The following is a 26,249-nucleotide window of genomic DNA, read 5'->3' on the forward strand; positions in this document are numbered from 1 at the left end:
TAAGCTTTTATGTAGCTGATCATTACCTCTTGGCTTTTGTATTATCTATCTCGAGATAAAATCTGGAATTACATTAGCTTTTTTTTTTAACAACCTTGTCAACCTGAGTTGCTGTCTTTAATGTTCTGTGAATCAGTAACTCCCACATCCCTTGGTCCTTTGACAGTACTAAGCCTACTCCTATTCATAATTACAGTTTTTTTTAACCAAAAGTACATCATCTCACAATTATTGACTGCGAGGGACCAAACAGGTTGGGCACAAAGCCCATCCTGCTACAGTTCCAGTAGGATTCTGTCAAGGAGGAAAATGTAGGCTCAACGTCCTCATGCTGTTGATGATCGAAATAGTATAATTTTTAAAATGTCACTTGACAAATCTCACTCCAGAGCCTCAAGGCTGACACTTCAGTGCAGTACTGAGGGAGTGTTGTACTGTTGGAAGTGCTATCTTTCCTTAAACTGAGACCCCAACTGCCCTGTCAGATGGATATAAAAGACCTCACGACATGATTCAAAGAGCAGTGGAGTCCTGGTCAATATTTATCCCCCAACCAACATCACTGAAATTGGTAATCTGGTCATTATAGGAACATAGGATTTAGGAGGAGTAGGCCATTCATCCCATTTGATAAGATCTGGTTGTGGTCTCAACTCCACTTTCTTGTCTGTCCCCCATAACCCTTGACTCCCTTGTCTAGCAAAACTCTAACTCAGCATTGAATAAATTCAATGACCCAGCCTCCACCGCTTTCTGGGGAAGAGAAGTTTGCTCATTGCAGTTTGTGGGACTATGTGTGCACAAATTGATAGTTGCATTTCCTGCATTTAAGTGGCTACACTTAAAAAATACTTAGAAATCATAGAAAGTTCAGGACACAGAGAGAGACTTCTTGGCCCATCGTGTCTGTGCCAGCCGAAAAATTATCCACCTGTTCTAATCCCACCTTCTAGTATTTGGTCCGTAACCCTGCAGATTATGGCACTTGAGGTGCATATCCAGACTCCTTTTGAATGAGTTGAGGGTTTCTGCCTCAACTACCCTTTCAGGCAGTGAGTTCCAGACCCCCACCACCCTCTGGGTGAAAAAGTTTTTCTTCATCTCTCCTCTAATTTTTCTACCAATCATTTTAAATCGATGCCTCCTCGTTACTGACCTCTCTGCTAAGGTGAACAGACCCTTCACCTCCACTCTATCCAGGCCGCTCAAAATTTTGTACATTTCTATCAGAACTCCCCTCAGCCTTCTATGTTACAAGAACAACCCCAGCCGATCCAATCTTTCCTCATAGCTGCATTTTTCCAGTCCTGGCAACACCCTCGTAAATTTCCTCTTTACCCTCTAGTGCAATTACATCCTTTCTGTAATGAGGTGACCAGAACTGCACACAGTACTCAAGTTGTGGCCTAACAAAGAACAAAGAACAGTACAGCACAGTAACAAGCCATTCGGCCCTCCAAGCCTGCGCTGATCTTGATGCCTGCTGAAACTAACACCTTCTGCACTTCCGGGGCCCATATCCCTCTATTCCCTTCCTATTCATGTCTCTTAAAGTCACTATCGTATCTGCTTCCACCAACTCCCCGGCAGCAAGTTCCAAGCACTCACCACCCTCTGTGTAAAAAACTTGCCTCGCACATCCCCTCTAAACTTTGCCCTTCGCACCTTAAACCTATGTCCCCTAGTAACTGACTCTTCCACCCTGGGTAAAAGCTTCTGACTATCCACTCTGTCCATGCCATTCATAACTTTGTAAACCACTATCATGTCACCCCTCCACCTCTGTCGTTCCAGTGAAAACAATCCGAGTTTATCCAACCTCTCCTCATAGCTAATGCCCTCCAGACCAGGCAACATCCTGGTAAACCTCCTCTGTACCCTCTCCAAAGCCTCCACATCCTTCTGGTAGTGTGGCGACCAGAATTGCACGCAATATTCTAAGTGTGGCCTAACTAAGGTTCTGTACAGCTGCAACATGACTTGCCAATTTTTATACTCTATGCCCCGACCGATGAAGGCAAGCATGCCGTATGCCTTCTTGACTACCTTATCCACCTGCGTTGCCACTTTGTGACCTGTGGACCTGTACGCCCAGATCTCTCTGCCTGTCAATAATCCTAAGGGTTCTGCCATTTACTGTATACCTCCCACTTGCATTAGACCTTCCAAAATGCATAACCTCACATTTGTCCGGATTAAACTCCATCAGCCATTTCTCCGCCCAAGTCTCCAACCGATCGATATCCTGCTGTATCCTTTGACAATCCTCATCATTATCCGCAACTCCACCAACCTTTGTGTCGTCCGCAAACTTACTAATCAGACCAGCTACATTTTCCTCCAAATCATTTATATATACTACAAACAGCAAAGGTCCCAGCACTGATCCCTGCGGAACACCACTAGTCACATCCCTCCATTCAGAAAAACACCCATCCACTGATACCCTCTGTCTTCTATGACCGAGCCAGTTCTGTATCCATCTTGCCAACTCACCTCTGATCCCGTGTGACTTCACCTTTTGTACCAGTCTGCCATGCGGGACCTTGTCAAAGGCTTTACTAAAGTCCATATAGATAACATCCACTGCCCTTCCTTCATCAATCATCTTTGTCACTTCCTCAAAAAACTCAATCAAATTAGTAAGACACGACCTCCCCTTCACAAAACCATGCTGTCTCTCGCTAATAAGTTCGTTTGTTTCCAAATAGGAGTAAATCCTGTCCCGAATAATCCTCTCTAATAGTTTCCCTACCACTGACGTAAGGCTCACCGGTTTATAATTTCCTGGATTATCCTTGCCACCCTTCTTAAACAAAGGCACAACATTGGCTATTCTCCAGTCCTCTGGGACCTCACCTGTAGCCAACGAGGATGCAAAGATTTCTGTCAAGGCCCCAGCAATTTCTTCCCCTGCCTCCCTCAGTATTCTAGGGTAGATCCCATTAGGCCCTGGGGACTTATCTACCCTAATGCTTTGCAAGACACCCAACACCTCCTCCTTTTTGATAATGAGATGACTGAGACGATCTGCACTCCCTTCCCTAGGCTTATCATCTACCAAGTCCTTCTCTTTGGTGAATACTGATGCAAAGTACTCATTTAGCACCTTGCCCATTTCCTCTGGCTCCACACATAGATTCCCATCTCTGTCCTTGAGTGGGCCAACCCTTTCCCTGGTTACCCTCTTGCTCTTTATATACGTATAAAAAGCCTTGGGATTTTCCTTAATCCTGTTTGCCAATGACTTTCATGACCCCTTTTAGTCCTCCTAACTCCTTGTTTAAGTTCCTTCCTACTATCTTTATATTCCTCAAGGGATTCGTCTGTTCCTAGCCTTCCAGCCCTTACAAATGTTATACAGTTCCAGCATAACCTCCCTGCTCTTATATTCTATACCTCGGCTAATAAAGGGAAGGATTCCATATGCCTTCTTAAACACCTTATCAACCTGTCCTACTACCTTCAGGGATCTGTGGACATTCACTCCAAGGTCCCTCACTTCCTCTACACTTCTCAGTATTTTCCCATCAATCGTGTATTCCTTTGCCTTGTTTGACCTCCCCAAATGCATCACCTCACACTTCTCCAGGTTGAATTCCATCTGCCATTTTTCTGCCCATCTGACCATCAATATCTTTGTGCAGACTACAGTTATCCTCCTCGCTATCTACCACACGGCCAATCTTTGTGTCGTCTGCAAACTTCTTGATCATGCCCCCTACCTACATTTACGTCCAAATCTTTTATACCACAAAAAGCAGGGCAGCCAGTACTGAGCCCTGTGGAATGGCACTGGAAACAGCCCTAAAACACCCATCAACAATTACCCTTCGTTTCCTGCCACTGAGCCAATTTTGTATCCACCTTGCTGCATTTCCCTGGATCCCATGGGATTTTATTTCTTTAACCAGTTTGCCATGTGGAACCTTGTCAAAAGCCTTGCTAAAATCCATGTAGACCATATCAACTGCACTATCTTCATCTATCTTCCTTGTTACTTCTTCAAAAAATTCAATCAAGTTGGTCAAACAAGATCTTCCCTTAACAAATCCATGCTGACTATCCTTGATTAACCTGTGCCTTTCTAAGTGACAGTTTATCCTGTCTCTCAGAATAGATTCCAATAATTTGCCCACTACTGAGGTTAGACTGACCGGCCTGTAATTATTCAGTTTATCCTTCACTCCCGGCCTTCTTAATTGGTTGTTAAGTGCTTTCGGACATCCTGAGATCATGAAAAGTGCTATACAAATGCAAGTTCTTTCTTTCAAGTTTTATAGATATGTAGAGTATTTTCAAATCGTTAACTATTGAAAGATCTTGGTATCTCCTTGATCCAGGGTGGGCATCTTGTCATTTAAATTTGACCATCTTACCAGATAATCTTAGTAATGACTAAAAGTCTAAATAAACCTTCCATTCAAGTTTTTGTTGTTAGTCCTATTTTTGCATGGCTCCCAGAATTTTCAACATCTGTTTTTTGCCTGTTATGCACCTTTTTTCAAATACTAAACAGCAAATATATACAGAGGCCCTATCCACCAAGGGTCTTCAAGCAGCACTCCCCCGACCTCCACATCAGCCAGGAGCAATGCCCGAGGTGCCTGCCGTCTCAAAGTGGACTCCAGCACTTCAGATTTTAGTTTTCTCCTGCTTTCTAGTCCTCAACAGATGGTTATCTATACATCACTTTGTTGCTGTGTGTTAATGGTGAGTTCATATCTCTGTATAGTCATTTATCAGATTTCATTACTTCCATGACTTATGCTCTCTGTGGGATCTTTGGTAGAAGACAGCCACAGGATTCTGCATTAAATTCCACAGGCAACAGCTGAAGCTATCAAGCAAAAAAAAAAGACATAAATTTTTCTTGGGACACAAAATACAGATTTTACTCTTTTCAATATATGGTACAGAGCTTGGAGGAATAACTTGACACAGAATGGATGTACCTTAGACACAATGGGCTGAATTTTCCCAGCCCATTGGGGTCAGGATGGGAGGCAGAAGGGCTGGCAATATGGCGGGGGAAGGTGTCAGAAGGGGCGCCTGACTTCTTTCCCCACTGCCATGACATATTGCCAGTAGTGGGGAGCTTGGTGCCTTGGCCGCCCACTGGGCAGCAAATTGAGCCATTTAAGTGACCAATTAATGGCTACTTCCTGCTCCCGTGGGCATTTTGCTCATGTTGGAAGGGCCCACTGTTGTGTGGGAACACTACCAGGCAAACCCTGGTGGCCTCCCAGCGGGTTCCCGGGGACAGGGGGTGTCATTTATGGGCAATCCATGGCCCATGGAGGGGCCCCCTGGCAACAATAGTTGCCCCCACAGCAATGGCGTTGCATTGGACTGCGACCTGATCCCTTCCCCCGATTGCCAGGGCTGACTGACTGGTCTCGGCTTCCCCAAAAAACCCCATCTTCTCTTCGAGAGCACCTCACCATTGAGGTGCCCTCATCCTGGAGTTGCAGCCTCGGTACTGACCACCACTAGCGGTGGCACTGCTGAGGCTGCTCCGCTGCCACCTCTCTGATTCTGCTGAACTGTCAGTCCTCTGATTGGGCCAGCAGCTCTTGGAGGTGGGCCATTGTCCTCAATTGGATGGCGGCACCAGTGGCGACCTGTTAATTGGCCGCCTCAGGGCCCCGCCGCTCGCTGGAGTGGGGCTGCCTCCCGCTTTCAGCCCTGGTGGCGGGACTTCAATGTCCCCCCCGTAAAATTCATCCCAATATTCTTGTTTTTAACCAATTTAGCTACCCTGCCATTGGCTATTTCATACTCATCGGGTGAAACAATGTTAAAGCGGTAGAAACTTGTCTCATTCGGTCGCTGAAAACAGGCTGTGTCAGTTCGATTATCTGTTATATGCAGTGCCTGATTTTTAATCTCAATGACTGCAACGCAACTGATATTAGGCACTGCGTATAACAGGTGGCCGAACCGATACAGCCCAACGCCACTGCCCGAGATGAATTTCTACCTTAAATATATTGCATATCAATAATAAACTTAAGCAGAAGCGAATGCCATTTTGGTTTTCAATAAAAGAAACCATGATTTTTAAAAATTTTTAAAGAAAATTTATTGACATTAAACCCAAAAAATGCCAGTAAGTACAAAAGGAAACTACAATACATGAAATCCTCTTATGATAGTTTGGTCATGGAGTATACAAGGTTCCTCTTATGGTTCAATAAAGTAGTAGTTCAAAACAAGGTCACAGAAATACAATCTTAGAGCCTATAACAATTAACAACATTGAAGGTAAGAAATACATGGTGCAAACCTGTGTAAGTTGATACTTCATCAAGTTCTGACACAGATGTTGGGATGCAGAAACTGATTAAATAGCTATCTTTTAGGCAGGATCTTCTTTATTTATCTGTTTGGGGGTCGGGGGTGGGTTTGTCTTGTTAATATTCAATCAGATTCATTACCAAATTCTCAATGAACCAGTTCCAGAGAATAAGGTGAAAAGCAAACTGCAACATAATGAATATTATTTTCACCAAGCAATCAAATCAATTGTTATTTGGATCATGCATGGATACTGTGGCTGTTCGTACCTTACAAAAAAAACCAAGGGCATTTAAAAGTGTTCTTTCCCATCTCTCCAACCTTGGTGTGTGACCCCATTCCTGAAGCTATGACATTCTCATTTTAAGCTTCCTTCTGATTATTGAAAACAGTATCCTGCCTCTTTGGGGTTGCCTCAAAAGTTCATGGAGTAGGTGATTCTGATCTCCTTACATCTGGCATTAGCTTGAGAAACCCAGGTAGAATGCAAGTATTGGAACATTTGGAGAATTATTGAGATGGCCCTCAGCTAATCTTTAACCGTGTTTGTTTTTCTCTCACCATCATCAGTCCATGTGCGGTCCGTTCTCTGTGAGATCTAGTCACTGACATGCCCATTGTAAATTAATCTCTGGATGGAAAGGTATAGCTTTTGGTATTCGAACAGGACACCAGAAGAAATCACTCTTTGTTGATATGATCCTCAATTTAGACATGGAGTATAACTGGAATGCTGTTGATTCATATTATGTTAAATATGTCATTGTTTCCCAGCAATAATCAAACCTTGTAATGGATACTATCAAGGTTTTTAACTATTGCTATAATCAGTTTACAGTTTCATGTTACAAAGCTGAATACTCTCTTCTAAATGCTGAGGAAGCATTTTGAAACAACAGCTTCTCCTGGCGTACAGCTTGCCTTTTGCAGATTTATCAAAAGTATTTCAAATGGATCTCAGCAGCTCCACAGCATACTGGTATAAGGCAGTTTCTACTTTTTTGTTTACACCATGGAAATTTAACATCCTAACACACCTCATTATAGCCTGTTACCACCAACTCCTTCAGGATTTCCAATCTACCCTCAAGCACTCAAGCTTTTATGTTCAACATTGTGGATGGTCTTTATAACACACAAGAGTTTAAATAAAAATATGGACACTCCAGAGATTACAAAAAAAACCTGTAAATAACATAAAAATATATATATAAAAAAGAAAGAAGGAATGTAGCACCTTTGTGAAATGTCGAGTGCTTGTAAACTTTTGGGGAAGATGGCTATAGTTATGTTTCCCATAATCCTCTGCATGACCTACAGACTGTGAGGAGGATTCTACTCTTGGGTTATATCTTCTGGCAAAAGCCAGACAGGCAGGGATGAAAAATTCAGCAGGGACTGTTTGGTCCCAGCCCATTTCTGCCATTGTAGTGAACCTCTGCTGGATACCAAAGTGCACAGCCAAATAGATGTGGGTGGAGAACTAAAAAAGGCAGGAAAGACAAAGCGATGTCACACATTACATTTTCTATCGTTATTGACATAGCAATACTAAGTACTTAGTAATGCCAGAATGTTACTGGTGTCTAGATTTGCTCAGGCTGGTGGAGGTTTTAAAAAAATTAAAAGGCCTACCCAGGGGGTGACAATCATGGGGTGATTGATTGGCACTTTGCGCATGAACTAGCAGAAGGCAATTGTTTTTCTCTGGCATAAAGGCGGATGGCCTCTTTAAGCTGCTGTAGGACCCAGAATCTTGCAGGTTTTTCTTTGCCTCCCCTCCAGTGCATTCCGTACACAAATAGAAACCCTTCAAAGTAAGGCTGACCTGAAGAAATGTGCCTGGGGCAGAGGTGCAATTGTAAAGCAGATGGAATCCCCATCCCACTATGTTTATGGCAACATAGACACCAAAAACATAGACTCTAGCATCTATACTGAAGGATTCCAAAGTGCGACACAGCCAAACAGATTTTGCAAGTTTTTTGTACCATATTATAAATATGTATTAAGGACACTATAATAACTATTTAATATTTTAGATATTTATTCATAAGAAAAAATTTTCTTGCATTAACTCGCTCCTATCATCAAGGTTTTCTGACACCACAATTCTGGGTCAATTGAAGGCTTTGGTTATCAAAGAGCATCAGGAAATGGCACCATAACTTTGGCTCCATGTCACTGAACCTTGCCAGGTGAAGACCACTATATATCCACAATTTTATGTGTTCTAATAACAAATTAATATTTTCAATAATTTTTACTCCATCACTCTATTCAAAGTTGAACCCTGAATTTTGGGACTTGCTGGGAAACTTTAATATCTAGAAATTCTGGTCTAGGGATGCTGTCCCAGGAGGCTCCACTTCTGGTTCTATGTGTAATACAGAGGAACATGGGTTAACTAAAAACGAGAGGAGAAATTTTCCACCATCTTCCATCATAGGACTATATAGCTGTTTCAGTTCAAGCCGACAGTATATCATTTATGGCTAACTCTTTTACTAAACTCTTGTTTTAACATTACAGTACGTTATAAGAAGTCTGTTTGAATAAAACCAAGGACTCCCTCTGTCCCCAACACAAAGCCCAAAAATTACTGTTTATAATGTGTATATATATATTTAGTAGTGATTGCTGAAGTTCCAAGTGTTTACTGGTAGGCTGAATGGAGAGAAACAGGTTAGAAAAAAATCAACTCTGTTTCTCTTCTAAACCCTATATTTTTAGATGTCCTTTACGTTCACTTTCTTAGCCTTCTCAGCAGTCTCCTAAAATAAAATAGAAAAACAAGCTCATTAGTGCTTTCTTGAACAGCCAGTCTAGAAACATCAGAGATAAATGTGCAATAAAAACAAAATGCTGGAAATACTCAGCAGGTCAGTGCAGAGAGAAACAGAGTTAACATTTCTAACCTTTGCCAGTTCTGATGAAAGGTCACAGACCTGAAACGTTAACTCTGTTTCTCTCTGCACTGACCTGCTGAGTATTTCCAGCACTTACTATTTTTATTTGATTTCCAGCATCCGCAGTATTTTGCTTTTATTTTATAGATAATTGTGCAACATCCTAAAGCCTTAATTTGCTATTTTGCATGAAGTCTTGTGATGTGATTAGCTGTTTTAGATATGAGTACAGTCAGACGGCCACATCTAAAATCTAGCACTGTGATTGTAAATTTCAAAATTAAACTGTTTAATGGCAAGCTAACATGTTGTTATAAGCAATGATATGGTCTTTTCAAGATTGAACTACCTCTGAGAAAGCAGGTATTGAGGTCTTAAGTGAGATTTTCAGGAGCTAGGGAGGAAGTTGAGTGTAAGACCTTGAAGGTAGTAATCCCAGTGCTACGCACTAGTGAGAGTAGAAACAGGAAGATAAGGAGGATCAATGTGTGGCTTGAGACATGGTGCAGGAGGGAGGGCTTCAGGTTCTTGGGACATTGGGATCAGTTCTGGGACACGAGGCACCTATTCAAAAGGGACAGATTGCAGCTCAACAGGACTGGAACCAATGTCCTCATGGAGAAGTTCACTAGTGTGGTTGGGGAGGATTTAAACTAAATTGGTGAGTAAGCACCAGTATATAGAAATAGAAACGAGGAATACATTGCATAAAGGAGTGAGAGTGTTGGATAGTACTAGAGGAGGAAGTAGTACCATATTAGATGGCAGCAGACTAAGAAGGCTATGAGGAACACAAACACAGGTAAACGCACAAAGCCAATAAGGTTAGTGAGCTACAAGCACAAATAGCTGTGTGGGAATACGATGTGGCAATATCAGAAATGTGGCTTAAAAGTGATGAGGACTGAGTGCTTAATATTCAAGGATGTGAAGTGCCCAGAAAAGAAAGGGAAGGAAAAAAGGGAAGTGGATCCTTGTAACTACAGGTTGGTCAGTTTAACATCAGTGGTGGGTAAGGTTTTAGAAAAAATAATCAGGGAAAAAATTAACAGGCACTTGGAAAGCTTTGAGTTTATTAAGGAGAGCCAGCACGGATTGTAAAAGGCAGATTGTGCTTGGCTAATCTAATTGAATTTTTTGATGAAGTAACAGAGAAAGTTGATGAAGGGAATGCAATGGATATTGTCTATATGGATTTTACCAAACTGTTTGACAAAGTACCACATAAAAGGCTGTTTAACAAAATTAAGGCTCATGGAATATGAGGGTCAATGTCAGCTTGGATAAAAAAATTGGCTTAAGAACAGAAGACAGCAAGTCGTGGTAAATGGCTGTTTTTCAGACTGGAGAATGGTATTCTGTTGTGCTCCCCAAGATTCAGTGCTAGGAACATTGTTTTTTCTTTATATATGTAAATGCCTTGGATACTGGAATACAGAGTAAAATTTCAAAATTTGTGGATGATGCCCAACTTGCAGATAGTGAGTGAGGGAGATACAAGTCGACTGCAACAGAACATAGATAGGCTAGCAAAATGGGCAGACAAGTGGCAGATGAAATTTAATACAGAGAAGTGTGAGGTAAATGCATTTTGGCAGAAAGGATAGGGAGAGGCAATATAGACTTAATGTCACAGCTCTAAAGAGTGGTGGTTCATGTGCATATATGTTTGAAGGTGGCAGGACATATTGAGAGAGTAATTAGCAAAGCATATGGGATCTTGGGCTTCATAAATAGAGGTATTGAGTACAAAAGCAGGGATACATGCTGAACCTTTATAAAGCTCTGGTTAGGCCACAACTGGAGTATTGTGTCCAGTTTTAGTGACCACACTTTAGGAAGGATGTGTAGGTCCTTGAGAGGGTGCAGAGGAGATTTACCAGAATGGTTCCAGGGATGAGGGATTTTAGCTACAAGGTTAGGTTGGAGAAGCTGGGGTTGTTCTCCTTGGAGCAAAGGAGACTGAGGGGAGATTTAATAGAGGTGTACAAGATTATGACAGGTTTAGATAAGGTGGACAAAAAGCTGTTCCCATTAGTTGATGTACAAGGACTAGGGGACACAGATTTAAGGTTTTGGGAAAAAGATGCAGAGGGAAGGGATGTGAGGAAGAACCTTTTTATGCAGCAAGTGTCATGACCTGGAACTCGCTGCCTACGAGGGCGGTGGAAGCGTAGACGATTAATTATTTCAAAAGGAAATTGGATGGGCACTTAAGGGAAATAAACTTCCAGGACTAAGGAGATAGAGCGAGGGAATGGGACTGACTGGATTGCTCTATAGAGAGCTGGCATGGAATTGATGGGCCGAATGGACTCCTTCTGTTCCATAATGGCTCTATGACACTGGCACTTTAAAACTTTATCAACGATCACAATGGAGATCACCACTATAAAGGACTTTGGAATCACTACTTTAACTACACAATCAGTCTATAATGGTGTGGTGATGCAGTCTTTCACCAAATGCCATCGAGAGAGCCAAGATTGCCATTGATGCTCCTGCTTTTGATATATCAAAATCATTTTAACCAATGGGTGCTCACAGAAAATGACTTTCCTGCATTCTCCTTTACAAAATTTGTGGATAATACCAAACTTGGAAGTGTGGCAGATAGTAAATGAGGGAGACACAAGTCTACTGCAACAAGTGAGAATGCGGAGTCGAAGTTACAATCAGATCAGCTATGATCTTGTTGAATGGCGGAGCAGGCTCGAGGAGCTGAGTTGCCTACTCCTGCTCCCAATTCATATGTTCATATCCAGGCCATGAAAGAAAGGAATAGGTATCTGGTTTTATGAACTGTTAATATTAAATTAAAGTATTTAGCACCCACTTGCATTGTCTTTTACTCTATTATATATCATCAGTGTAATACTTTGAAGGAGAAAGCTGTTATTATTGAATATTTAACATAATTATCATACAGATGAAAGCTAAATTTTGATCCACACAGAGTAGAATTTCCATATTTCATATTAATTATCTTGGCAACACACACGCTTCCCAATTGTGTAATTTCTCACATTGATGAGCATTAATTGAGAATTGTCATTCATTGGGACAGTTTATGGACAGTCCTGGAATGGTCTAGCAGGGATATAACTCAGGCATGCATGCAGTGCGAACAGGATTTAAGGTACATAGAGAGGAAACCAAACTTCCCTGAATGAGCGAGATGTGGACACCCACTACTGTTGCGCCTACCCTTATGTCTCAAATTGCCATTGTACTAACCTGGTGCTTGTTGAGCTCATGAATGTACTTTGTCCAATCCTCCTCAGTCATCTCATCATCTGCAGTTGTTAGTGGCTGCTCCTCAGTGAAGTCCTTATTTTTACCTTCATTGAGGAAGCCAAAGAAGAAAACATTAGTCATCCGAAAGAGACAATGCAAGATCGAGAGAAAAATGACAGAGGTGAGAAAAACAGAAAAATGAAGGGAGTCTTGTGTAGGAAAGGAAAGAAAATTAAAGAAAAAATTGCAATAATAGGGAAACAGTAATCCAGAGATTGAATCCATCCATATCCACTATTTCTGTAAGAAAATATGCTTTAAAACTGCAATATAATAACTAGTACTTCTTGGGTTGCTTAATGGCGAGTCTGTGCCACAACTACTCAATAACAACTGCCAGATCAGTCAGATATCAGATGACCTATTTTAAAGCATAGGAAGGTGGGTAGGAAGGAAAAAAAGGAGAAGAAGAAAATGTTGGCACTTTACATTGTCATGCTGGGCCACCACCTGCCAAGAATGAGGTATATTAATTTCACCATATGGACATTAAATTTCAAATTGTTGCTGGGAAGAAGAAAAGGCCTGTTACAAGGGCTGCCAGACACTTGGCTGGAGGATATTTGCAAACCAATGGAGACAAGAGAGGATACTTCCCTTATTCACTTAACCTAAAATGGACTCTGATCATCAGGTATTGTTGTATAAGAGGACACATTCCAGGAACTGCTAGGACAATAGAATCCTCAAACGTAGAAGTGGTTGAACCAGTTGGTTACGTGACTAACCTGCTGGCCAACTTGGGAGTTTTTTGAATTGTACAGACAGTTTGAACTGAGAGACTGTTTGCTTCTGGACTGAGAAGACATCTCCTGTCTGCTCCCATCTCTTTCTCACAAGCCTCTGGACCCACTGAAGATACGTGAACCTCAAGAGAGAAAAGTCTCCTACATCGAACAAGGTTTAAGAAGAATACTGGGCCCCAATGAAAAGCAAGATCTACCTACAATCAAGGACTCTACAATGAGTTTGAAGAACAGTAACCAAAACCATTTTCAGATATCGCCTCAAATTTTTCTGTCTCTATCTGCATGTGTGTATCACGTATGCATGCTAGCATGGGAACGTCGCCTATCCGTAGGCATTAACCGAATTAGAGTTTAAGTTTAATAAAGTTCAACCTTTCTTCTTTAAACCTAAAAAACCTGTTTGGCTGGTTTATTTGCCTTACAATTGGAAAGCAGTGAACAAGGATTCACCAAGGGGGTGCTAAAAACACAGTGTGTTTAAAATTAAACCCTGTTATGGTAAGACCAGGTGAAGGCTGTGAGGGAACCCCTAAACCTCTTTCTCAAATGGTCGTAACAACATCTAATGACATATCTTTGAAGTGTAGTCCCTGTTATAATGTAGGAAATGCAGCAGCCAATGTGAAGGCTTTTCTGGACTATTTAAGGATTTTCCAATTGTGTGCGGAAAGGACAGCAGGAAGATACCTTTGCTGAATGTGTTAGTATTCTGTAGGTCAGATTATCCTTTTAAAATGCTTGGATGCAAAACAAAGGTTCCAATCTGGTTGTGGGGGGATGCAGGGGGGGAGGGGTCAGGGAGTGGTGTCAGCAATGATGAGGCTAACTCATGAACAGGTAAAACCTGCAATATGTATTTTCTCTATTGGTGGTGCTGTCACACTCCCCTCAACTCTCTCTGGCTGATTCCCTACTTTGCTCTCTCCAGAATTCAGGCATCTGCTGCAAACAGTTCCTGCTTACAGGTATTTTCAATGTTCCTCAGTTTAAATGTGTTCTTTTCAGTCAACAAAAAAGTTATTTGCCTTCTGGTCTGTGTCCCTGTGCAGCATAAATTTCTTCTTGGAAGTGCGCAGGCACGCTGTGATCCGCAATACCAAAGAGAAATAATTAAATAGCAGCTACCCCAACTCCACTTCAAAAGTTGTTTCAATGTTCTGATGCCCTGAATTCTGCAGCTCTGTGGAATGTCATTTTTTTTCTCTATCAAAGTCCTCAAAAACCCTTGGGTTCCCATAATATTTACAGGAATAGATAAATAGCACCCTCACTTAAAAATTCATGTCAACCTCATTACCAATGCTGTACAACTTTTTGGAAAATTAAATTTTGCTGTGCTTGGATTTCCTGTTACTGCTTTATTGGATCATCTTAAATTGAAAAGGAAAAGAACAAGGGCAGCAGACACATGGGAACACCACCACCTCCACGTTCCCCCTCCACATCACACACCATGTGACTTGGAACTATATCGTCGTTCCTTTTCTGCCACCGAGTCAAAACCCTGAACTCTCTCCCAAATAGAACTGTAGATGTACCTTCACCACACAGACTGCAGTGGTTCAAGAAGGAGGCTCACCACCACCTTCTGAAGGGCAATTAGGGATGGGCAATAAATGTTGGCCTTTTCCAGCGATGCCCACATTCCATGGATGAATAACAAAAATTAACAGCATCTGCACTCATTGGCCAGGATTTTATCTTGACAGTGGGGGTTTTGACCTCCAGCTGAAGGACCGGTGAGAGCCCTGCGTCGTCTCATCTGGGGAAGGGCTGTCATATTACGTGCCAATTAGGGCCTTCCCCAGGATTAAGGACTCCAGCGACGGAAGTCCCACCCAATCATCAGAGGCTGGCAGCTCTTTAACTGAGCAGCGCCAACACAGACCTGGTGGCTGCTGCCAGTACTGGACTCACCGGAGGCACTGGAACCAGGCCACAGGTGAGTCATGGTGGGAGGGGTTTCGCAGGGTTGAGGGTGCGTGGGAGGGCGGATGTAGGGGGGTCAGCATCAAGGGCAAGGGGGTTGCTCTCAGCAGGCATTAAGTGCCTTTGAACGAGGGACACCACTCCTTCCTCTCCACCCCCCCCCCTCACCAACCCACCCGGAGACGGCAAGCAACCCGCACGGGTTTGCTTGGTGTGCTCCCTGTGCGGAGACAAGCTGCTGCTGCTGCACTAATACCGCGCTGGTGGGATGAGGCCCTTAATTGGACAGTAATTGCCCACTTAAGGGCCTCAATTGGCAGCAGGGCGGGAAGGCCGCTCACAGGCCTTCTTGCCCCGGACTTAATTTGGGTGGAGGTTTCGAGGTGGCAGGGTTCCCCCTCCCACTTCCATCCTGTTTGATTATATGCTTCCCCGCCTCCAAAGTTGCCACAGGGGAGAGCATAAAATTCCCCCCTTAATGTTTGCACAAAACAACTAACTATTTTTTACCACAGCAAAGCAACCCAATGATTCATTGTTCCCTGTTCCACTCCAAGCTATCTAACCACAGACACATTCTAGTTCTGTGTGCAGATAAATATAGGGAGGAAGAAGGCAAATTAATACTGCCCCTCCCCTACCTGAGGACCCTACAAGAGAACAATATCAGTATTATTTCTGGGATAACATTTCAACTCACCATCACAGGTCATGGCAGTACACACCCAGTTGCCGCAGGCACAGACGCATCGGTTACACTCCACTGTAGTCTCAGCTCCATCCTCATAGGTCTCATCTTCCAGGGCACATTCTATGACACAGCAAAGGAGGGTCACTTTTGTTTCAGTGTCCAGGCAATTCATGTAAACCAAGAGATTGGCGACAAGAAGTTCTAAGCTCGTCCTACTTGCCCATAAATGGCTGACGAAATCCACTGGATGTTGGGTATAATTGGGGTGTAAAATTAAACCACCACACTCTCTTCAGTCAAGAAAAAAAAACCATGAAAGTGGGAATAGACCTTCAATGTTCTGCACTGTGCAGTATGGTCATCTCTCTGTGGTTCTGTTACTGAAAATAGGGAACCCGATGCAGAAGTACAGCAGAAACTTTATTTTGGTCACATTTTATTGAATAGTATTAAAGTGGCAACATCAAGAAACAGAAAGTAGCAATAGAACATAGATGTTCTATGTTCTAAAGTAGCAACTTTTTGCCTGGAGCATGACACTACTAAATCTGACACCTTCCTGTGAATCCTCTTAACCCCTCCTTTCAGGCAAGGGCACTAAGTTTGAAGTTGAATTTTGTATGAATAAATTGAATGCTAGAATTGATAGATTCTTATATAGCACCATCTAGAGGCTGTGATGTATGTAGCTTTGGACAAATACAATAAAAGAACCAGCAGACAAACTCTAAAATCACTGCAAAAAGCAATGCTACGATTTGTTGTTTTCTTTTCCCACCTTTTTCCAGTCTCTTGATTCTCACCATCCCTCTATCTTTCTCTCCTCAAGCAATCGCTTTCAGTCAGGGGAGCTGAACAACCTGCACCACAAGTGGCTGTGCCCATGACACCATATGGTCAGCTGACAGTAGACATTACTGCATTGGGGCAAATTGAATAGTTCGAGGACCTGCCCAAAACACAATTCTTTGTAACATTTTAGTTCTATGATTATCCAGCTGCTTGGCTCTGAAATATGTGAACCAAACCAATTGTACTGACAGGCCATGGATGGCTATAAACCATAGAAATTCACCCAGAGAAAAAAGTCAATTAAATGACAGGCAAGGAATGGTATTGAATTTTTAAGTAGAATGAGCTAGCTTGAACGACGTTTTCCACAAAAGTTTCTATTTAAAGATTGCATCTTTGAAGTACGATGCTGTGAGTGTTAGAACATTATTTTGTAGAGATTCCCAGTTTCATTTGCTCACCCACTGTATAGTTTTAGGCGCATTGCATTGAGGAGATATCAGATAGGGTCCAAATGTCTCCTCACATGTGAGAAGAAAACATCCAAAAGGGCTACACAGAGCCACTCCGTTTCTGGCAGCAAGCCATCTAACTTATCCTTTTAGCAGTAAATATGTATATACTGGGGGGAGGGGGAATGTACATGGTGAAAACAGGTAAAAGACACGCGTGCCTAAAAAAAGCCAAACTTCTGTAATGTTGTCAGAGGCTAAGGCCAGATTGTATGCCTCCCAAAAGAGCGGGCTGGTGATGGCGGGTGGTGGGGGGGGCAGGTGGGAGCATAAAAGGGAGTGGGAGGCTGGGGGGCCCTTCTTGACCCACTTCCACCTCCGCTACCAATTTACGTGCGGTGGAGGCAGCGAGAAACTGCCCGCCAGCCCCAGACCAATCAAAGCCTTTAAGTGACCAATTAACTCACACTTAAGGGCCTCCGCCCGCCGCCACAGGGAGTTTATGTTTGGCTGGCGTGCGGCTGAGGCCGCAGAAAACCCGCCTGATAATACTAGGCAGTCTTCTGGCAGGCTTTAACCACCCCCAACGCCCAACACGCCCCCACCCCCCTAACCAACCCCTCTTGCCTTGCCGGGGCCCAAGCAATTGCCCCTGGCAAGGCCCCAAAAACGTACCTCTTTTCCAGGGCCGTCCATCATCTTCTTCCTGAAGCTGGGTGTAGTCCCAGCAGTGGCCACCGCTCCTGGTGGCGCAGCTGGGCCTCAGAGCTGCCGACCCGCTGATTGGCTGGCAGCTCCATTAGGCGGGGCTGCCTGCCTCAATGAGTTGGAAGTCCTGCCCAAGACCAATTAAGGGCCTGGGGGCCATAAAATCTGGTCTGGATCCCCAGGCCCAGCAGAGAGGGATCGCCACAGACTTTTTGGTCGGTGGACAGGTTCCCCCGCCCACCATAAAATCCAGCCCTAAATGTTTAATTCTTCAGCTTTTTGGTTCCTCACTTAAAGAAGAACCAAGAAGAAATGTATATTCTTCTTTCCGATTTTGCAACTGAACTTTTCTTTTCAAGGATTTGACTAAAAGTTATCTGTGCAGCTCTCCTGATCACTGACTGGGTAAACACATATATGGCCCAGTACAGAACTACTGAGGCCTGAAAGGTCCCAGGTTTGTTTCTTACTTTTATATTCAGGTGGGGTAATAATGTGGGGAGTGGGAACCTGCCTACAAATAGTCTCAACACTGTCTCAGTTAGGAAGGAGCTAAATTAGGTAGAGTTGCTGCTCCTCACATCTACGCAGTGTCCCTAGTTGGATATCAGGTAAGCACAAGATCAGGGTTGCTTGTGAAAAGTACAACAAACTCACTGTCCAAGTTTCCACATGAAGAATAGCCACCTGGGTGAGAAGAGGAGTTACTGCCAAACACAGTAAAGGGGAAAAAGAGAGAGGAAACTGGAAGGCAAAGAGAGAATAAATACCAAACAGTATTCTGTGCATTAAGTGTACAGTGATGCCAGTTTGTACTTACTTTTCTCAGGAGGGACAAAACCAGGATTCAGGCAGTTCAAGAATTCATTGAAGCTGAGTTTCCAGTCAGCGTTCTCATCAGAAAGCTCAATCAGTGCATCCACACACAGACCCCTACAAAAAGGATGCAGTGGTCAGTCTATCCTAGAATATGAACAACAATACTTAAAACATCCAACAACATCAACTTAGAAACTCACCCACCAATATCTAATTTTAAAATTTAAATCTCCCAAATAAACAAAAACTGCATATGATGGAACAGAACATCTGTTGGGATCAATGGCCCACAGAAGTGGCAGTATTAGCCCACTGGGATTCACTGCTGCTCACCTTGTCAGTGTCTAGAGAGAGGAGGCGGTTCCCTTCCTTTTACAGAAAGCTGGCACAGCTATGCCATGGTAATTATATCTCAGACACCTGTCGGAGGGGCTGGTATTGTGACAAAGGCCTGCCACTCGAATAGGCTTCAGTAGCAGCGAAAGGTAGGTGCCTTGAGAAGAAGTGTATTTCTTAACTCTGCCTGTCTTTTTGTCTCTGGGGTCCAGGTGCAGGTGGGTCCTACTTCCACTGGCTAGTATGTCTGATTTCACTCAGCACTGGGGCCACCTATGGATCGCAGACCAAAACTGAGAAAATTCGCTCGCTGGGAGTTCCCTTCCCCAGTTACGCTCTTTCAGACATTAGGAACCATGTTTGGTGAAGGTGCATGCTCTGCCTCAAACAGGCCACTGAGGAAACTCTCTGTGGAGATTTGGACTCTGCCTTTCTTGATTCCAGTCTAAGTTGAGGGTATTCTGCCACATTCCATCCAATTCACAGTTTCTCAAGGCTAACTGGCACAGCAAATTCTGTGATTACTCTTACTGTGTAAAACTGAAAGCACTGTCAAATTGTAGAATTTCTTTTTGAAATGTTGTGCAAGAAGCAGTTTTGGTTTTGCGATTCTGTGTACGTGAGTGTGCCTCAATCCTCACAGCACTCCAGCTGGCAGTTTTAAACTTCCAGGGGGAAACATTCATTCGGGTAGCGCCACTTCCAGCAGTGCTACACAGACTACATTGATTCTCCAGAGGTAGAGAGTTCCACAGGTCACTACCTACGCAGCCCATGTGGCGTTCTTCAATGAGGAACGCTGTGTGGACTGCACAGGTAGCGGCCCGCGGCACCGTCTACCCTCCGGGAATTGACGTAAGTCTGCAAGGCACCCCTTCAAGCAATGCTAAGTCAATGAATTCAACCCCCTCTATTATTTTTAGCTTTTCTCCCCTTGCCTGCGCTATGTGACTTAATCCCTTCATATCTTTTCAGTTTCCAGGTTCTCCTGCAACTCCAGCCAAGTCATTTAGCTCCACCACCAAGTCAGATAATCCATCAATTGCAACAGTCCCTTTGCTTCACATCTCACCGAAGAAGTTTGGTGTCATCCTGCTCAGTGTATGAGGTAATGTTGATAACAGTCTCGTTGTGTTCTACGAATTTCAGGAACTCATTAGAATCTAGGTAGGAGTCTCCATCATCATAATTCTGTCAGAAAGAAAATTAGAATTCTTGCTGTTATTTTTCAAGTATCATTATTAGGAACAACCTAAATGTGCCGTGATAGAATTTCTGTGAGAGTTTTCCTGATCATCTGCTGTAACTCTGCAGAGATAGGCCATCCATGGATTTGCTAAAGTCACAGTGAACAATCAAGAGAACCCCTGCGGAAATGAATGATGGTATAATTGCGATTTCAAGACATTTACCTAAACATCCACAAACTAGACAACGTACCATAATTTACTCACACAAAGCACTTCTAGTCAGGCAGCCTGTAGCCTAAATAAAAACAAAAAATGCTGGAAGTACTCTGCAGGTCTGGCAGCATCTGTGGAGAGAGAAACAAAATTAACATTTCAGGTCAATAACTGGGGGGTCATCAACCCAAAATATTAATTCTGTTTCTCTCTCCACAGATGCAGCCAGACCTGGCTGAGTATTTCCAGCATTTTTAATTTTTACTTCAGATTTCCAGCATTGCAATGATTTGCTTGTGTAGCATGTCATGATTTTCTCCACTCTATTTCACAGGACTTTGGCTGAACCCAAAGATAATGCTCAATAAGAAGAGCATGTAAAATGTACAAATTGTATGTTAGGGAATACTGAGCAGCTAGGATTGTCCTCTCTAGTGGCACAACCAGGTTTCTGGCCACCTGATTGACCTGCCCTCCCCCCGATAAAGTTTCCTGTCGACACTAAAAAGGCTGCCATTGTGGGTGCAGCAAATGCCTGTAGTAGCTTAAAAGGGACTTAACAATTTAATAAGTTTGCTGGCTTACAGAAACTGGCCAAAATCTACCAATGTAGATCAACAGCCCCTCCACTGATTCTTTACTTTGTGCATTTGAAGTACTTGATGTGTTGTGCCTGGCCCAGCAACAATGGTTGCCTGTGATGGTCTGATGTTCCTAGTCCCCAGCATTAATAATAAGGACTGGATTTTCTTCTCCCGCTGCTGCATAAAAAGTGGTGCCCCGCACACCACCATGCTGCCGTGATGTTCCTCGTGGCAACCCATGTTAACGAGCTGGTTGGGCTGTCCCCCCACCGCCCACCCCCCGCCACCTCCAATCACGGGGAGGGGCAGGCTCTCCGACGCCGGCAATGGCGTCCGCTGCCTGTGTGCAGGTGCTGGCACCATTTTTAAAGGGCAGCCAGCCCAGCCGGCTCATTTACATTTTAAAGTTATACCCCCCCCAATGCACCGATGAAAAATCTATCGCCCCTTTCCCACCCCCCAACAACAACTAAATTCAATATGTACTCTCTCACCCCCAAAAACACTTACCTTCAACACTTGACCTTCCTCCCCCAAACTGAACAAAGTGCAGAGGTCAAACCCTCCCAACTTCCCCTACATTAGTCATTAACATTTGACCCCATTCTGCCCCACCCCACTGCACTAAAAATTATTAGTTTCCCCCCTTCCCCACCATGGTGACTCCTGCTTTTCCTGGACGTGAAAGTAAAGGTGCGCGAGTGCCAGCCGCCACTCAGAAGATTGCAGCCCGAAGGTAAGATTGCAGTGTATTGTTTTCAAATGTATTCAATTCATTACTTTAAATATGGAAAGCCGGCTCCCGTCGCCCTGTGGTGGGGTGGGAGGGCTGCCATGGAGCCTCGCCGCCGCTGGGAAGATCGGTCCCACTACTGCCGGCGCGGGCCCAGCACTGCCAGCATCGGGCTGCTCCCGGAACGATCTTCCAGCCTCCACTGCCATGGAGTCTCGCCACCGCTGGGAAGATCGGGCCCAGCGTCGGTCTACATGGCGGGCCACTGCCGGAACGATCCTCCAGCCCCTGCTGCCACAGAGCCTGACATCGGGAGCTCAGTAAAAGCCCAACCATAGTGAGGGACAATGAAAGACAGCGATGTGTAGGGTTGGTACGTGAATGAGGTGGGAGGGGTAGGAATATACTTTCAGGAGAGGCAGAATCCTGGTGTAGTAGCAGAACATAACTTCTGCTGCTGCTTAAAGGGATCTTTGAAAGCACTGGGGTAAGCGGTGAAAGATCAGCAGAAACCTGGAGAAGCGCCAAGTTCCAGAAGGCAATTGGGAAAGCCCCATGGAAAGTCAACCTCATTAACTCTCTTATCTCATTAAAACACCCAGTTTTCCCCCAAATATATTTATATAATTTGCTTCAATGATTTATCTGAAAAAATGTACTGTTTGTGTGAAATTTCCTTTTTTTTTTAATATGCTGCCTAATTTTTGAACCCTTTCAATCATGTGGGGTCAGAGTACAAATTATTTTGCATGTGGTTGTGCTACTTCCTCAACCAGCTGTGTTTGCTGATGACAGTGAATGCACAATTGGAAAACATTCCACTTCCCCAACATTCCACTGACTGCAGCAACAGAATGGCATAATCTCAAATTTTAAATCTCGTGACCGTATTCTGAGCACTGATGATCATACATAAATCATTGAAACATGAAACATTTAAAAAAGCAACAAAAGCTGCTGCAGTGCACCGTGTCTCAGAAACAAACAGGTTAAGACTTGTTCACATGCATCTACTTTATGTGACTTTCTTCAAAGTATGTTTCTTTGTTCCTGTGCTGAAACTTTAAAACAAACTGGACTCTTGACCTGCTTAAAGTACTAGCTAGTTCATGGCGGTTGGCTTCCACTGCTATGTCCAGACTGGCCAAGAGAGTGTGGGAAAATGGCGCACTGACACGGAACACAAAAGTCCGTGTGTATCAAGCCTGTGTCCTCAGTACCTTGCTCTACGGCAGCGAGGCCTGGACAACATATGTCAGTCAAGAGCAACGTCTCAATTCATTCCATCTTCACTGTCTCCGGAGAATCCTTGGCATCAGGTGGCAGGACCATATCTCCAACACAGAAGTCCTCGAGGCGACCAACATCCCCAGCATATGCACCCTACTGAGCCAGTGGCACTTGAGATGGCTTGGCCATGTGAGCCGCATGGAAGATGGCAGGATCCCCAAGGACACATTGTACAGCGAGCTCGTCACTGGTATCAGACCTACCAGCCGTCCATGTCTCTGCTTTAAAGACATCTGCAAACGCGACATGAAGTCCTGTGACATTGGTCACAAGTCACAGTTGCCAGTGATCGCCAGAGCTGGCGGACAGCCATAAAGGCAGGGCTAAAGTGTGGCGAGTCGAAGAGACTTAGCAGTTGGCAGGTAAAAAGACAGAAGCGCAAGGGGAGAGCCAACTGTGTAACAGCCCCGACAACCAATTTTATCTGCAGCGCCTGTGGAAGAGTCTGTCACTATAGAATTGGACTTCATAGCCACTCCAGGCACTGCTTCACAAACCACTGACCACCTCCAGGCGCTTACCCATTGTCTCTCGAGACAAGGAGGCCAAAGAAGAAGAAGAAGAAGAAGTTGTTCATGGCTGTTGGACTGCTGAATGGAAGTGAGGAAGAAAAGAACTCTACACGATCAGCAACACCCCTATTCTTCAATAACACCAGTAAAGACAAAACAACTATTTATACATATTAAGTAATAGCAAAGTTACTTAGTGCCAACAATTTGAGACCAATTAAAGAATAAGTTACTATCACAGAGCACATTAAGCAATCAGTTCTAGATTCCAGCAATATTCCTTGGCAACAGCTTCTTAATTCTGTGATTTAATGATAAGGATTTCTTCACAACAATGTGCTTCTACCTCATTAACTATTTCAGAATTCCCAATTCTTTTCATTGGATATCTGAAATTCTAAGACTGTTGACCAAGACGTAAAAAAATAAGGACCAAGAACGAAATCTAATGCAATGCTGATCAAAGCAGAACAGCAAAACATTGCTGTGTACATTATTGGCAGAACCTTGGATCAAATTGAGAAGACAGCACTTGAAGGAATTTGAAAAAGAAAACACTCCCAACTATAACCATATACTTTGTTGACAGCCCAAAGGTTACTGCCAGTGTTGATTGTTTCTTACATACTCTTCACCCATGTTAGCACTCATAAAAACATGAAAGTTCATGCTTTGCATCTCATACATACTCAATGCTCCAAGATGTCAAATTCAAGATGTAATATAAAATACAAGACTTGACACACTCACATCTCTCAAACCCCGACACCTTAAAAAAGTTTAGAACAACCGACATGCTTCCTTTTTCTTCAACCAAGGGTTCCCTTCCACCATGGTTGACACAGCCCTCGACTGTGCCCATCTCATTTCCCACATTTCTGCTCTCACACCTTCCCCACCTTCCCAGAAAGACGATGGGATTCCCTTTGTCCTCACCTTCCACTCACCAGCTTCCACATTAAACAGATCATTCACCGCCATTTCCTTACAGCATGATGTCACCAAGCATCTTCTACTCTTTCCCTCCCCTTCCAGCATTCTGAAGGGACCATTCTTTCTGTGACACTTTGGTCCATTTCTCAAATCACCCCCAACACATTTCTTACCTTCCCCACGGCACCCTTCAGTGCAAGTGCAGGAGATGCAACACGTGCACTTTACTTCCTCCCTTCCCACCGTCCAGGGCCCTGGAACACTCGTTCCAGGTGAAACACAGATTTTACTTGTACTTCTTTGAATTTAGTACTGTGTTCACTACTCATGATGCAGTCTCCTCAACATTGCGGAGACAAAATGTATATTGGGAGACCGCTTTGTGGAACAGCTCTGTTCAGTCTGAAAGCATGACTCTGAGCTTCTGGTCACCTGTCATTTTAATTCTCCTTCCCACTCCCAGTCTAACCTCTCTGTCCTTGGTTTCCTACACTGTTCTAATGAAGCTTAACATAAGCTCAAGGAACAGCCCCTCATCTTTTGATTAGGCACTTTACAGCCTTCTGACTCAACATTGAGTTTAATAATTTCAGATCATGACCACTGCCCCCATTTTTTCAGACAGCAGTTGTTGGTAATGATTCTGCTATTGCTATTTACACCTCCACTAGACCCATTTTTTGTTACTTTACTTGTCCCATTTCCACCTCCTTTTCCCTTGCACCTTTCTCCTTTTTGTCATTTAATCTCTCCTGCCTTCCACCCTATCACAGACTTTCCCTTTTGGTCCTTCCTCCCCTTCTCACTTTCCCTGCCTTTATACTTGTTTAAAACCTGTTGCACCTCTAACTTTTTTCAATTTGATGAAAGGTCATCGACTTGAAACATTAACTCCTGTTTTTCTTTTCACAGATGCTACCGGACCTGCTGAGTATTTCCAGCATTTTCTGTTTTTATTTATCCTTTATGCACAGATTCTTCCTGACATACAGGTTATGCACATCTGTCACTCTGCATTTGTTCATTCAACTTCCAACTTGTCACGACAATTTTTCAGCTGAAAAACTAGATGCTAATTTGAAGTCCCAATCCCAACCTGGAAAGCAATTTGCTTCCCTCGTGCTTTCTGAGAAACAGCTAAAGAAGGCCTGGCAAGTTTCATGTCCAAATCTCTCAAAGAATTCACAAAACAAATTTATTTTTGATGTACAAGGTCTGTTATGTAGACAAAAAGCCAAACATACTCACTGTTGAGTTGGAATGAAAACTTTTATTCATTTTAACTTTAAAACACTGAGGCAAAAGCAGCTAATTCTTACAATAGTCTATATATACAATATATTGTGATGCCTGTTTATTGTAACACAGAGGTCAATTCCTTAGCAAAGAGGTCAATAACCAGGAGACATAGAATTAAAGTAATTGGTAGAAGGATTAGAGGGGAGTTGAGGAGAAATATTTTTCACCCAGAGGGTGGTGGGTGTCTAGAACTTACTGCCTGAAAGTGTGGTAGAGTCAGAAACCACTTGATATGCACTTGAAGTGCTGTAACCTACAAGGCTACAGACCAAGAGCTGGAAAGTGGGATTAGACTGGATAGCTCTTTTTCGGCTGGAACAGACATGATGGGCTGTACATTCTCTGTTTCTATATTTTCTATGTAACAATTTTATTGCTTATTTAGCCATATTCCAACCATCTATCCATTCTGTTTTACAAAGAACAGTACAGCACAGGAACAGGCGATTCGGCCCTCCAAGCCTGCTTGATGCCTGCCTAAACTAAAACCTTCTGCACTTCCGGGGTCCATAT

At 43.4% G+C, this 26,249-nt stretch overlaps 1 protein-coding gene across 1 annotated transcript in view; it reads right to left on the reverse strand.

Annotated features, from left to right (window-relative positions):
• Positions 1 to 6,060: 6,060 nt before the first annotated feature.
• fstl1b (follistatin-like 1b) overlaps positions 6,061 to 26,249 on the reverse strand; it is a 172,385-nt gene continuing 152,196 nt past the window's right edge. Inside the window, exons 7-11 of the mRNA XM_068040842.1 lie at positions 20,055 to 20,173; positions 18,648 to 18,760; positions 15,885 to 15,995; positions 12,447 to 12,550; positions 6,061 to 9,074 (exon numbers count right to left, since the gene is read on the reverse strand). Of these exons, the coding sequence (XP_067896943.1) occupies positions 9,030 to 9,074; positions 12,447 to 12,550; positions 15,885 to 15,995; positions 18,648 to 18,760; positions 20,055 to 20,173 (492 nt within the window). The 3' untranslated portion in view covers positions 6,061 to 9,029. The remainder of the gene's footprint in view (positions 9,075 to 12,446; positions 12,551 to 15,884; positions 15,996 to 18,647; positions 18,761 to 20,054; positions 20,174 to 26,249) is intronic.

Source organism: Heterodontus francisci, chromosome 10 (genome assembly GCF_036365525.1).
Source record: "Heterodontus francisci isolate sHetFra1 chromosome 10, sHetFra1.hap1, whole genome shotgun sequence".
Taxonomy (NCBI): domain Eukaryota; kingdom Metazoa; phylum Chordata; class Chondrichthyes; order Heterodontiformes; family Heterodontidae; genus Heterodontus; species Heterodontus francisci.